At 45.3% G+C, this 12,882-nt stretch overlaps 1 protein-coding gene across 4 annotated transcripts in view; it reads right to left on the bottom strand.

The window, feature by feature from the left end:
* The window catches only part of PSEN1 (presenilin 1), a 111,630-nt gene that overhangs the window by 58,238 nt on the left and 40,510 nt on the right, over positions 1–12,882 (bottom strand). For all 4 annotated transcript variants that reach the window (XM_073552686.1, XM_073552687.1, XM_073552689.1 and 1 more), the window contains exon 4: positions 9,576–9,808. In XM_073552686.1, coding sequence (XP_073408787.1) covers positions 9,576–9,808 — 233 coding nt within the window. The remainder of the gene's footprint in view (positions 1–9,575; positions 9,809–12,882) is intronic.

Here is a 12,882-nt window from a genome sequence, read left to right on the forward strand (position 1 = left end):
TCGTTCTAGGACCACCCACCCTCCTAGTCTGTAGCTGGGCAGCGGGCGGTCTTCTCTCCGGGTCAGGCGACTAGCTCCGCCCTTCTCTTCTGAACCGCGCATTCCTTTTACCTCAGGCTGCCGCCATCTTTGCAGCCTGTCAGCCGGACGCCTTTGAAGACACCGGGCAGCGGAAAGGGGTTCCTCGTTATCCTCTACTGCGGCCCTGCATCTCAGACGAGCTGGGAACATCGCCTTTCGGGCCACCGGACTGTGAGTAGCTCTGCAACTGCAGACTGACACCCTCCTCTGCCTTCTTTCCCTCAACCTTCCGGCATCTCCTCGGGGTTCTTTCTTTCTTTTCTTTCATTATGTCTAACCCCAAACCGGAACGTGCCCGTCCGCCAGCACAGAGAACTTTCCCACTCCCCTTTAGACTGCAGTAATCCCATTCAGCCCGATGCCGTCCAGGAACCATCTATTGCGCCACGTGAGTGTGAACCCCCCCATTCCTGGCTAGGCCTCTTCTCTATCACAATCTGTGGCAGACCTCACCAGGGTGTCTCAGTCCCTAGTGGCCGTTCTTGATAAGTTGCCCCTGGACACTTCTGCAGGGTCTAGCAGGTCGCAAGGGGTTCCATCTGAGCCAGCCAGCAGAAGCCGCAAAAGACCCAGGCAGGATCTCCGGCCGGAATCCTCTCCTGACCTGGTCTCTCCACATAGTCCTTCCCAGCAGTCGCCTTCCCGTGCCTCCTCACCCGAGTCAGGTGAAGCGTTCTCGGATGCGTCATCCGAAGAGATTTTAGAGCTGGATTCGGACCAGGACGCGGACATGAAGGTTTCGGTACAGAACCTCATTGCTGCGATTAACCACACCTTCGAAATACAGACTCCCCTGCGAAATGCTCAGATCAGGAGGTTTCGTTCAGACGGGCAGTAACACCTTCCAGAGTCTTTGCCTCCCTCTCTGAGTTTGGCAAGATCCTTACCAGGGAGAGAGAAAATCCGACCAGACGCTTTCAAAGAGGGAAGCGTCTCGGTGTGCTCTATCCATTTTCAAAAGAGCTCACGACAACTTGTCGGCTTCCCCCTCTGTAGACGCTCCCGTGTCCAGACTATCTTAACAACACGGTCCTTCCGATTTCAGGTGTGGCGTCGCTAAAGGATTCTAATGGCAGAATTATAGAATCACTAGCAAAGTCAGTATTCAAAGCTGCTGCGGTGGCGCTAAGCCCAGCCTTTGCTTCATCTTGGGTAGCAAAGGCCAGAGCTACTTGGGCGGAGGATCTCCGCAAGGGCATCCTAGATAAAGCCCAACCGGAGCAATCGGCCGATGCAGGGGATTATCTGCTCTCTGCCTCCTTGGATGCCGCGTCTTGCGCGGCTCAGGCGTCCAGCAACGTGATGACAATCCGGCGTACAATTTGGCTCAAGGCTTGGCAGGCGGATTTGTCTTCAAAAAGTCCCTTACCAATCTGCCTTTTCAGGGAGCGCGTCTCTTTGGATCCCAGCTGGACCAGATTATTAGGGACACCACTGGAGGCACAAGTTCCCTCCTCCCTCAGTCCAAGCCTCGTAGGCCTCCGCTAAGGCGTCAGTTTCGGCCCTTTCGGTCTACCAACAGAGGCCGCAGGCACGCCAGGATAGAAAGAAGGTCTCCTTCAGACCCACTCCCTCCTGGCGATCTCACTCATCCCAGGGCAGATCCTCCAGGTCCAGATCTGGTCGGTCCACATCAGCATGACTATCAAGGAAGTCCCGAGGGTTCTTCCCAACTGGGCGGTCGACGCCTTTTCTACAGAGACGTCTGGCTTGCCTCAGTAGAGGACGCTTGGGTCAGGGAAGTTGTATCCCCAGGATACAACATAGTTTGTTTCTCGTCCCCGGGATCGTTTCTTCGAGTCCTTCCAAAAGACCCTGCCTTAGTCCGGGTTTCTTCGCATCCATCACCTCTCTCCTCAGTTCCGGGGTGATTTTGCCCGCTCCCGAATCAGAACGTTTCACAGGGTTTTATTCAAACCTGTTTGTAGTGTGGAAAAAAAGATGGTGCAGTTCGTCCCATCCTGGATTTCAAGTGACTGAACAACAGGGTCCGATTGCGTCATTTCAGGATGGAGTCTCTTCGGTCGGTAATCGCTTCCATGGAGGCGCAGGAGTTCATGTGTTCAATAGACATTCAAGATGCCTATCTACATGTTCCCATCTTTCCCGGGCATCAGAGATTCCTGCGTTTTGCGATTCACCAGGACCACTACCAGTTCGTTGCACTGCCGTTTCGGTCTCGCCACCGCACCCAGAGTTTTTACAAAGATCATGGCGGCGTTGATGGCCTTGTTGAGGATGAGAGGTCTCGTTCTTTTTCCGTACCTCAACGACATTCTGATCAAAGCTACGTCTTTTAACCAGGCTCGCCAAAATCTTACCATCGTCCTCTACACCCTGTCCAATTTTGGGTGGCTCGTCAACAAAAAGAAGTCCTGCCTTGTTCCGACACAACGTCTGGTGTTTCTGGGCCTATTGTTCGACACTCGTCGATCGAGGGTTTTTCTCCCAGAGGAGAAGATAGTTTCTCTGCAGCGAGATGTACGATCGCTGCAGACCACACGACTTCCATCTCTCCGGACAACCATGAAAGTTCTAGGAAGGATGGTGGCGTTGACAGAAGCGATTCCCTTTGCTCAATTTCACTCCAGACCCCTCCAAGAGGCCATCCTGTCTCGGTGGAACAGGTCTGTTCTTTCCCTGGATCGTCCAATTCGCCTTTCATACCAGGTCAGGCAGTCCCTCATTTGGTGGCGGACGTCACCTCTCATTGCCCTAGGACGGTCATTCCTTCTCATTCACTGGCAGATTGTGACAACGGATGCCAGCCTCCTCGGCTGGGGGGAAATATTTCACAATCACACTGTTCAGGGTCGGTGGTCGACTAGAGACAGCTCTGCCGATCAACGTCGTCGAGATACGGGCGATCTGTCTGTCTCTCGTTCACTGGGAGAGACTTCTCAGGGGCCTGCCAATCCAGATTCAGACAGACTGCCACAGCGGTGGCAGATATCAACCACCAGGGGGGGACATGGAGTGCCTCAGCCCTAGCGGAAGTGTCCAAAATTCTTCACTCGGCAGAGGTTTCAGTTCCAACAATATCCGCGGTGCACATTCCCGGCATGGACAACTGGGCTGCCGATTTTCTCAGCCGCGGGGGTCCCGCGGCGGGAGAGTGGTCCTTACATCCGGATGTATTTCATCAGCTTTGCCGTCGTTCGGGAACTCCGGACGTTGACCTGCTGGCGTCTCGCCTCAACAGGAAAGTCCCACAGTTTGTATCCAGGGCTCGAGATCCTCTCGCCAGGGGCGCCGATGCTCTGACCATTCCTTGGTCTTAGTTCGAGCTCCCCTACCTGTTCCCTCCCCTTCCCCTTCTTCCCAAGCTGTTGAAGAAAATCAAAGCAGAAGGAAGTCCAGTCATCCTCATCGCCCCGAAGGTCTTGGTTCGCGGACGCCTCCTGGAAGGTTCCAGACAGGGCAGATCTGCTGTCTCAGGGCCCGATTTGCCACCTCAATTCTCGGCCGCTCAATTTGACGGCGTGGCTATTGAGACCAAGGTTTTGAAACGATCAGGTTATTCATACCATGATCTGGGCCAGAAAGCCTATTTCACTTGGTGTGAGGCCAATAACATTCCGCCCATGTCATTTTCTCCCCCTTCTGTCCTGGCGTTTCTTCAGGCAGGCCTTGATGCGGGCCTTGCCCTCAGCTCTTTAAAAGGTCAAGTCTCGGCGCTATCCATTTTGTTCCAGAAGACATTGGCCTCCCGTCCTCAGGTCAAGACCTTCCTTCAGGGAGTGGCTCATGCGGCTCCTCCTACCGTGCGCCCGTACATCCATTGGGTCTTAATCTGGTTCTCGAGGTTCTGCAAGGTCCTCCTTTTGAACCTCTCAGGGAAGTTTCCCTATCTCTCCTTTCATGGAAAGTAGCCTTCCTAGTAGCAGTCACCTCCATCCGGCGCGTGTCGGAATTGGCGGCCATTTCTTGTCGTTCCCCTTTCTTGGTGCTCCACCAGGACAAGGTAGTTCTACGGACTCCGCCTTCTTTCCTTCCTAAGGTGGTGTCCACTTTCCACCTGGATGAGGATATTGTTCTCCCGTCCTCTTGTCCGGGTCCAACTCACCCTCGGGAGCGCTCCTTGAACAAGCTGGACTTGGTCAGGTAAAAGAAGGTCTACCTAGCTAGAATGACTCGTTTGAGGAAGTCAGACTCTCTTTTCATCATTCCAGATGGGGCGCGGAAAGGTCAGCCAGCCTCCAAAGCTACTATTGCTCGCTGGATCAGGTTCGTCAATTTTGGAGGCCTACCGGATCAAGCATCGAGTGGCCCCTCAGGGAATTAGAGCTCACTCTACCCGGGCAGTGGGTGCCTCCTGGGCGGTGCGCCACAGAGCTTCCGTGCTGCAACTTTGCAAACCTGTAACCTGGTCATCTGTTCACACGTTTGTGACATTCTAGAAGGTCCACACCTACGCTTCGGCGGAGGCCAGCCTAGGTAGAAGGATCCTGCAGGCAGCGGTGGTGAGTCCACTGGCCTGATGGAAGTTTGTTTCCCACCCCAGGGACTGCTTTGGGACGTCCCATGGTCTCTGTGTCCCCCAATAAGGCGAACGAGAAAACAGGATTTTTGGGTTGCTTACCGTAAAATCTGTTTCTCGGAGCCTTCATTGGGGGACACAACACCCTCCCATGTTCTACAACTCCTGTTCTTATGTTGTTGGTTATGTAGTTGAGTTGTTTGTTCTGTTTCAATCTATTCTGTTACTTCTCCTACTGCTTTCTCACTAACTGAGGAAATTCCTGCCGGTTGGTGGGGTGTATACTGCGGAGGAGGAGCTAACCTTTTTTTGTGCATAGTGTCAGCCTCCTAGTGGCAGCAGCATACACCCATGGTCTCTGTGTCCCCCAATGAAGGCTCCAAGAAACAGATTATACGGTAAGCAACCCAAAAATCCTGTTTGTTTTTTTTATAACTTTGTTTATTGAATTTTCAAACTCAAACTTAAAGCAGTACATGCCATCAATACATACAGTATATCCTTGACATTAAAGATAAATGAGATAAAGATATAGCAAAGGGTAAGAAGGAAAAAAAACACCATTTTTATAAACATATATCTTTCAGGTTCCTGACTGAACTGCGAGTATAGTAAGGCGTATACCGCCAATTAATAACTTGTAATATAGACCAGGGAACCTGCCTTCCTGTTTTGAGACATGTACAAGGTGTATGCATTAATGAAACATCTATTTTCCTTCCTGGTATCAAATGTGCTAGATCTTAACACTTTAAAGACAAAACAAAAACTAACATTAAAATTTCCCCTAAATGCTCTATACCCCCCCACCCCACTCTGCGTGCACCTGTTATGAAATTATGTTACGAAATTAGTGTATGTCCACTTATTTGCTGTAGTAGGTACCATTGAGTATTCTCAAATTGAGCATGTAACTTATTTTTAGTACCAGAAGGAAGAGATGGAATAAATAGAGACCATGTTTTCAAAAATTTCCCCGTTATTCTCTCCTTACTGGTTAATGCATCCAGCCAGTCCATTTTGAAAAGAAACAGAACCTTAGTGTGAATGAGGGATTGTGGTGGCACCGTCAGGCTCAACCAACGATGCATTATGCTTTTCCTGTGAGGATTTTTTGTACAGACAATCTGCTGCATTCACACGTCCGATTTTCTAGCACAAGTGCTATATGTTGTTTTCACAGATTGCACTTGCACCCATGATAGCCTATAGGACCATTCCAGTAATGAAGTGAGGCTTGCAAGGGAGACCAAAAATAGTAAAAAAAAGGATTTTGGGGGTATGTCAAAAAAAAAAAAAAAAAAAAAAAAAGATAAGATAATAAGGCTATAGGATTTTTACAGGCTGAAAAGGGAGAAGTGGTCAAAACTGATTTTGAGAAGGCCGAACTTTTAAATTCCTATTTTGCATTTGTGTTCTCTAAGAAAGCAAATGTAACATCAACTGATCTTCACTGTGCTATCGAAGGAATAAAAGAATCCACACCATCCATAAACAAAGATGGTGAGAGAACACTTAGCTAATTTACATGAATTTAAATCTCCTAATCCAGAAGAATTACATCCCAGGGCACTGAAAGAGTTGGCAGAGGAAATTGCAGAACCACTAGCTAGAATCTTTGAAAAATCCTGGAGAACAGAAGTATCAGAATATTGTAGAAGGGCAAATTTTGTCCCCATCTTCAAAAGAGGAAATAATATGGAGCCAGGAAAGTACATGCCAGTGAGTCTGACTTCTATACCAGGAAAGATATTTGAATAAATTATTAAACAGCATGTATGTAAGTACTTGGATAAGAATACAGTAATTAACCAGAGCCAGCATGGGTTTGTAACTAATAAGTCATGCCGCACTAATCTAATTTCCTTCTATGATAAATGATACGGTAGATATAGTATATCTCAACTTCAGCAAAGCATTTTACAAAGTATCTCATAGTATCCTTATTGAAAAAATGATCAACTATGGCATTTACAAGGCTACGATTAGGTGGATTCATAACCGACTCAGTGATCGCACTCAGTGTAGTGATAAATGGTTGCACATCCAATTTTTTATAAATGATCTAGATAAGGGAACCGAAGGTAAACTAATCAACTTTGCAGTTGATGAAAAGCTAGGAGTAATAGCTAATACTAGAGAAGACAGAGAAAGGATTCAGAAGGATCCACATAAGCTTGAACAATGGGCAGCGACTAATAAAATGGTACTTAACAGGGAGAAATGCAAGATTCTACATCTGTGCAAGAAAAACAAAGATTACATCTACAGGATGGGAGGAAAAGAACTAAGAAACAGCACGTGTGGAAAAAAAAACTTGGGTATATTAACCCCTTTACAACCGCCGATACGCCTTTTAACAGCGGTAGTTAAGGGTACTTAAACCACAGCGCCGTTAATTAAAGCCGCGATTTTGCTTTCACTTTCTCTCTCCTCTGATGTGATCGCACATCAGAGGAGGGAGAAATAAGGTCCCCGACTCCCCCCCCCCCCGGTGGTCCTCGGGCCCTCCTGCCTCCTCCGGTGGGCGCCACCATCTTGGTCCGGGAATAAAACGGCGGGCACATGCGCAGTGCGCCCGCCAAATCTGCCTGCCAGCAGATTCCATTCATTCATTCTATGTACATTTTGATCACTGTGATAAACCCTATCACAGTGATCAAAATAAAAAAAATAGTAAATAACCCCCCTCCCCTTTATCACCCCCTTAGTTAGGGAAATATAATGAAATAAAGAAAATATATTTATTTCCATTAGGGTTAAGGTTAGGTTTAGAATTAGGGTTAAGGTTGGGATCAGGGGTTGGGATTAGGGTTAGGGGTGTGTTAGGGTTGGAGCTAGAATTGAGGGGTTTCCACTATTTAGGCACATCAGCACACATCACCACACATCTAGATAAGTTCCTTAAGGGGGTCTAGTTGCCAAAATGGGGTCACTTGCTGGGGGTTTCCACTGTTTAGGCACATCAGGGGCTCTCCAAACGCAACATGGCGTCCGATCTCAATTCCAGCCAATTCTGCGCTTAAAATGTCAAACGGCGCTCCTTCCCTTGCGAGCTCTGCCGTGCGCCCAAAAAGTGGTTTACCCACATGTGGGGTATCGGCGTATTCAGGTGAAATTGCACAACAAATTTTGTGGTTCATTTTCTCTTTTAACACTTGTGAAAATAAATAAAATTGGTTCTGAAGTAAATTTTTTGCAAAAAAAAGTAAAATGTTAATTTTTTCCTTCCACACTGCTTTAGTTCCTGTGAAGCACATAAAGGGTTAATAAACTTCTTGAATGTGGTTTTGAGCACCTTGAGGGGTCTAGTTTTTAGAATGGTGTCACTTTTGGGTATTTTCTGTCATGTATACCCCTCAAAATGACTTTAAATATGATGTGGTCCCTAAAAAAATGGTTTTGTAAATTTTGTTGTAAACATGAGAAATCGCAGGTCAACTTTTAACCCTTATAACTTCCTAACAAAAAAAATTTTTGTTTCCAAAATTGTGCCGATGTAAAGTAGTCATGTGGGAAATGTTATTTATTAAGAAATTTGTGTGACATATCTCTCTGATTTAAGGGCATAAAAATTTAAATTTTAAAATTGCACATTTTCGCCATATTTCCGTTTTTTTCTTAAATAAACAAGTCATATAAAAGAAATTTTACCATTAACATGAAGTAAAATATGTCACGAAAAAACAATCTCAGAATCAGCGGGATCCGTTAAAGCGTTCCAGAGTTATAACCTCATAAAGTGACAGTGCTCAGAATTGTAAAAATTGGCCTGGTCATTAAGCTGCAAAATGGCTCTGTCACTAAGGGGTTAACAGATCACAGACTGCACAGGAGTCAACAGTGTGATGCAGCAGCAAAAATGGCACACACAGTTCTAGGGTGTATTAAGACAAGGATAGAGTCTAGATCACGTGAAGCAATTATCCCCCTCTACTTCTCCTTGGTCAGGCCTCATCTGGAATACTGTGTCCAGTTCTGGGCACCACATTTAAAAAAAAGACATTGAAAAACTGGAGCAAGTTCAGAAAGAGCTACCAGGATGGTGCGCGGACTGCAAAGGATGTCCTACGAGGAACGGTTAAAGGATCTGGGAATGCTGAGCTTGGAAAAAAGAAGGCTAAGAGGAGACTTAATAGCTGTCTACAAAAATCTGAAGGGCTGTCACATTGTAGAGGGATCATCCTTATTCTCATTTGCACATGGAAACAAGAAAAGCAATGGAATTAAACTGATATTGGAGGAGATACAGATTGGATACTAGAAAAAAACTTTTTGACAGTGAGGGTGATCAATGAGTGGAACAGATTGCCACGAGAGGTTGCGAGTTCTCCTTCAATGGAAGTCTTCAAACATACATATGATAAAAAAGATGACACTGACCACACTGATCAAAATGATCTGTTCCTTTTTCTTATACGTGGAAAATACTGATGTGTGAACTAGACCTAAGAGTTTAAGTAAAGTGGAAGTGAAAGGCTATTTTTAATGGCACATTGTTTTGTTGAGAATTTAGATATATGTGCACTTTGCGCTTTGTTTATTTTTCGGTGATTTATGAATGTGATTCCATGAAAACTCATGTGACTGTGAATTTGAAGACCATGCTTAACTGCATTTCTGGGCACAAAAATTAATATTTTTTATTTTTTTATTCTTTTACACATTTGTACAAGAAGCCTTCAAAAATGCATGTAGAAAATGTAATGTGTGTGAAATAACTGCGATTCTGCAAAAAAAAAAAATTGAATCAAATTTGCACCAAAAATGCAATAATCAGAGCAGATAGTTATGGCATATTTTGATGCAGTTTTCACACCCTTGAAGCCTAATTAAATGGCTTGCATGCTCAAACCCCTGTTTTCAAGAGGGTTTAGATTATAACAACTAGGAGTCATATTTAGGCCCAGATTCATCACTTGTTTTTTGCATGTCAGTCTTAATAAGGAGCGCGTTGGTCTTAAGATTATGACCCTGCAGCACAATAATCTGGGGGTCCTTACATTACACTTACAGCTGCCCATCGTTCCTTGTGTAAAAGCTGACGGACTTGATCGTTGCTACAACGACCACCATACAGAGGGTTACCGGCACGAAAAGCATAATCACATGCTTGGCTCCGTATCGCAACGTCAGCTCCTCATCTTCTTCCTCATCCTGCTCGAGGACTTGCTGCGAGCTGCTCTGCGTCTGCCCATTGCTCTGAGATTCCGTCCGCTCGTTGTTTCGCCGCTCGCTGTTGTCATTCTGAAAGACCCACATTTATATTAGAAATGCAAGCAATGCACAAAACTTTGCAAAGTACACACTTAACAATCCACCATTACCTAACGCACCTTGTGCTCTGGAAAAAGTTACTCTATCATTGATCGATGTTACAAATCCTTCACCTGTGGATTTTCACAGAAAGTGGGTCTCACTATTAGACTAAATTTAGTGAAACACTGACAATGTAGGAGCTGGTCGGGGGTCTCCAGACCGGAATTCAACATTCCCATATGTGCCAGAGTCCGGATCAGTACCCCAGCGGCCGTTCGGTACATCATTAGTTAATTAAACAGCGGCATACAATCTCCTATGGCTCATAAACACACAACTGTATACAGATTCCATAAAAAAAAAGATTTTGAACGTTTTAATCGGATGTCATGTTTGGAGATTTTCATTGTAGGCGTAAAGGACTTCGCTTTGTCTGTACAAAAATTTGTGCTACATACAAAAAGACTTGCAGAAAATATTAGTAACACAATGAGGCAAGAGAATATTGTTTAGCCTACAGTGGAACTGTACTTTACACCTAAATTTCAAAAAATATGTATATAAAGAACAGGAAAACCATTAACAGATGGTTAACTAAGCGACCTGTGTATTATAATACTTCCTGTTGTTTTAAGCAATGATATCCTCCAGAGAAGAGAACGACCAACAGTGTACTCCTTAGAGATTGGGAAATAGCATACACAAAAAGTAGTAACGGCCAATAACCACCACTATAAACAAAAAGGAGCTGTCAGCTATGATATAGATACACACCTATAATATTATATACATACACACACACAGGTCCCAAAATATTTGGACAGTGACACAAGTATTGTCATTTTAGCCTTTTATCAAAACATATTCAAGACACAGTCATATAATCAATATGAAGTTAAAGACTCTCAGCTTTAATTTGAGAATATTCATATCCTAATTGTAGTAAGGGTTTAGGATTTACAGCTTTTTAATATGTAGCTGACTCTTTTTAAAAGAGACCAAAAGTATTGTTTTTTCTGGACTACAAGACGTACCGGACCATAAAACGCATGGCAAATTTTGGCTAGGAAAATGGAGAAATATTTATTTTCATGAACATGTGGTGTACCGTATAGTTTCCTTTTACGATACCTTACCGGGGTGGAGCGGGATCCCAGGGAGGCAGGGTCACGACTGTAGGAAGCTGACGGCGGTCAGGAGTGGGGTGATACTCTGGGTACCTGGGCTGGAAGGAGAAGGTGTTTGGAGGAATGAGGCTACGGCATGCTCCCGAGATCTCAATCTGCTCATGCACTGCCCCCGGCGGCCACTTTACCTAAATTCACAGCAAAGAAAATAATAGGAAGTTTGTGAACTCCGCCAACATTTTTTGTAAGCTCCAAGCCCGCCGCAGCCTTACACCCCCACCTCAAAGCCCGGGGGCGAATCAACACCCCACTCCTGTTGCCGCCGCCAGCTTCCTGCAGCAGCAACCCTCCCTACTGGTACCCCATTCCAACACAGGCGCCTCCCTATCCCTTCCCACCCTCAGTAAGCTACATTAGGATTATAAGACACACTCCTATTTTCTCCCCAAATATTTATTATAGCGCCATTTATTCCCTGGTGCTTTATACGTGAAAAGAGGAATATACAGGGTGGGCCATTTATATGGATATACCTAAATAAAATGTGAATGGTTGGTTATATCAACTTCCTGTTTGTGGCACATTAGTATATGGGAGGGGGAAAACTTTTCAAGATGGGTGGTGACCATGGCGGCCATTTTGAAGTCGGCCATTTTGGATCCAACTTTATTTTTTCCAATGAGAAGAGGGTCATGTGGAGAATTTCTCAAGAAAAACAATGGTGTGCTTGGTTTTAACATAACTTTATTCTTTCAGGAGTTATTTACAAGTTTCTCTTTGTTTACAGCCATTGACATGTCACAGAGGTTAACACGTGAGGAGAGGATAGAAATTGTGTTGATGTCTGGTGAACGCAGTACCCGGGTCATTGCAGCAGATTTCAATGCAAGACACCCTACAAGACCACTCATCCTCCATGCTACAGTTAGCAAACTGCTTGCCAAATTTCGTGAATCAAGTTCAGTGTTGGATTTGCCAAAATGTGGACGCAAGAAAAGTGTCACTAATGAAGAAACATCAGTGGCTGTCCTAGCTTCATTCAGCAACAGCCCACAGCGTAGCACTCGCCACATGTCACTGAGTGGCATCAGTCGAACATCCCTTTGGCGGATATTAGCTACTCACAATCGGCGAGCTGAATTTGCAGAATGAGCAAAACAAAAATTGGAACAGGACCCTCAGTTTACACAGAACATTATGTTCAGTGATGAAGCAAACTTTTTTGTGAATGGTGAAGTTAACAAAACCACCGCTATTGGTCTGACACTAACCCACAGTGGATAGATCCCTCCAAGGCTGCTGGAACACAAAAATTGATGGTATGGTGTGGTAAATGCTGCAGCCAGGATCATATTCCTCACCAATCATTACTCTGACGCCTCTACCTTGTGCAAGTCATTACACTGGCTACCCATCCACTCCAGAATCCAGTACAAACTTATTACCCTCACCCACAAAGCACTCCATGGCTCAGCACCACCCTACATCTCCTCCCTTGTTTCAGTATACCACCCTACCCGCGCCCTCCATTCTGCTGATGACCTGAGGTTAGCATCCTCAATAATCAGAACCTCCTACTCCGGTCTCCAAGACTTTACACGTGCTGCGCCAATTCTTTGGAATGTACTACCCAGGTCAATACGATTAGTCCCCATAATCCCTACAATTTTAAGCGTGCCCTGAAAACGCATTTATTCATACTGGCCTATCGCCTCAATGCATTAACCTAACTATTCCTGGGTGGCCCAGTCAAAAATTTTACCATAACCAGGTTCCCCGCATCATGTTCCCACATGCTTTATGCATCTATTATCCCTCTGTGTCCGTACTGTTACATACTCGACACTATGGCTGGTCTGAACAATGAAGGCAACTGTTACCACCCACCTTTCGAGTCTCCCTTGTTTTTTTCTTTTTTTTTTTTTTTACCTCATA

The sequence above is a fragment of the Dendrobates tinctorius genome, unplaced genomic scaffold (assembly GCF_039654945.1).
Source record: "Dendrobates tinctorius isolate UK_male_01 unplaced genomic scaffold, ASM3965494v1 ptg000194l, whole genome shotgun sequence".
NCBI classification, from domain to species: Eukaryota; Metazoa; Chordata; class Amphibia; order Anura; family Dendrobatidae; genus Dendrobates; species Dendrobates tinctorius.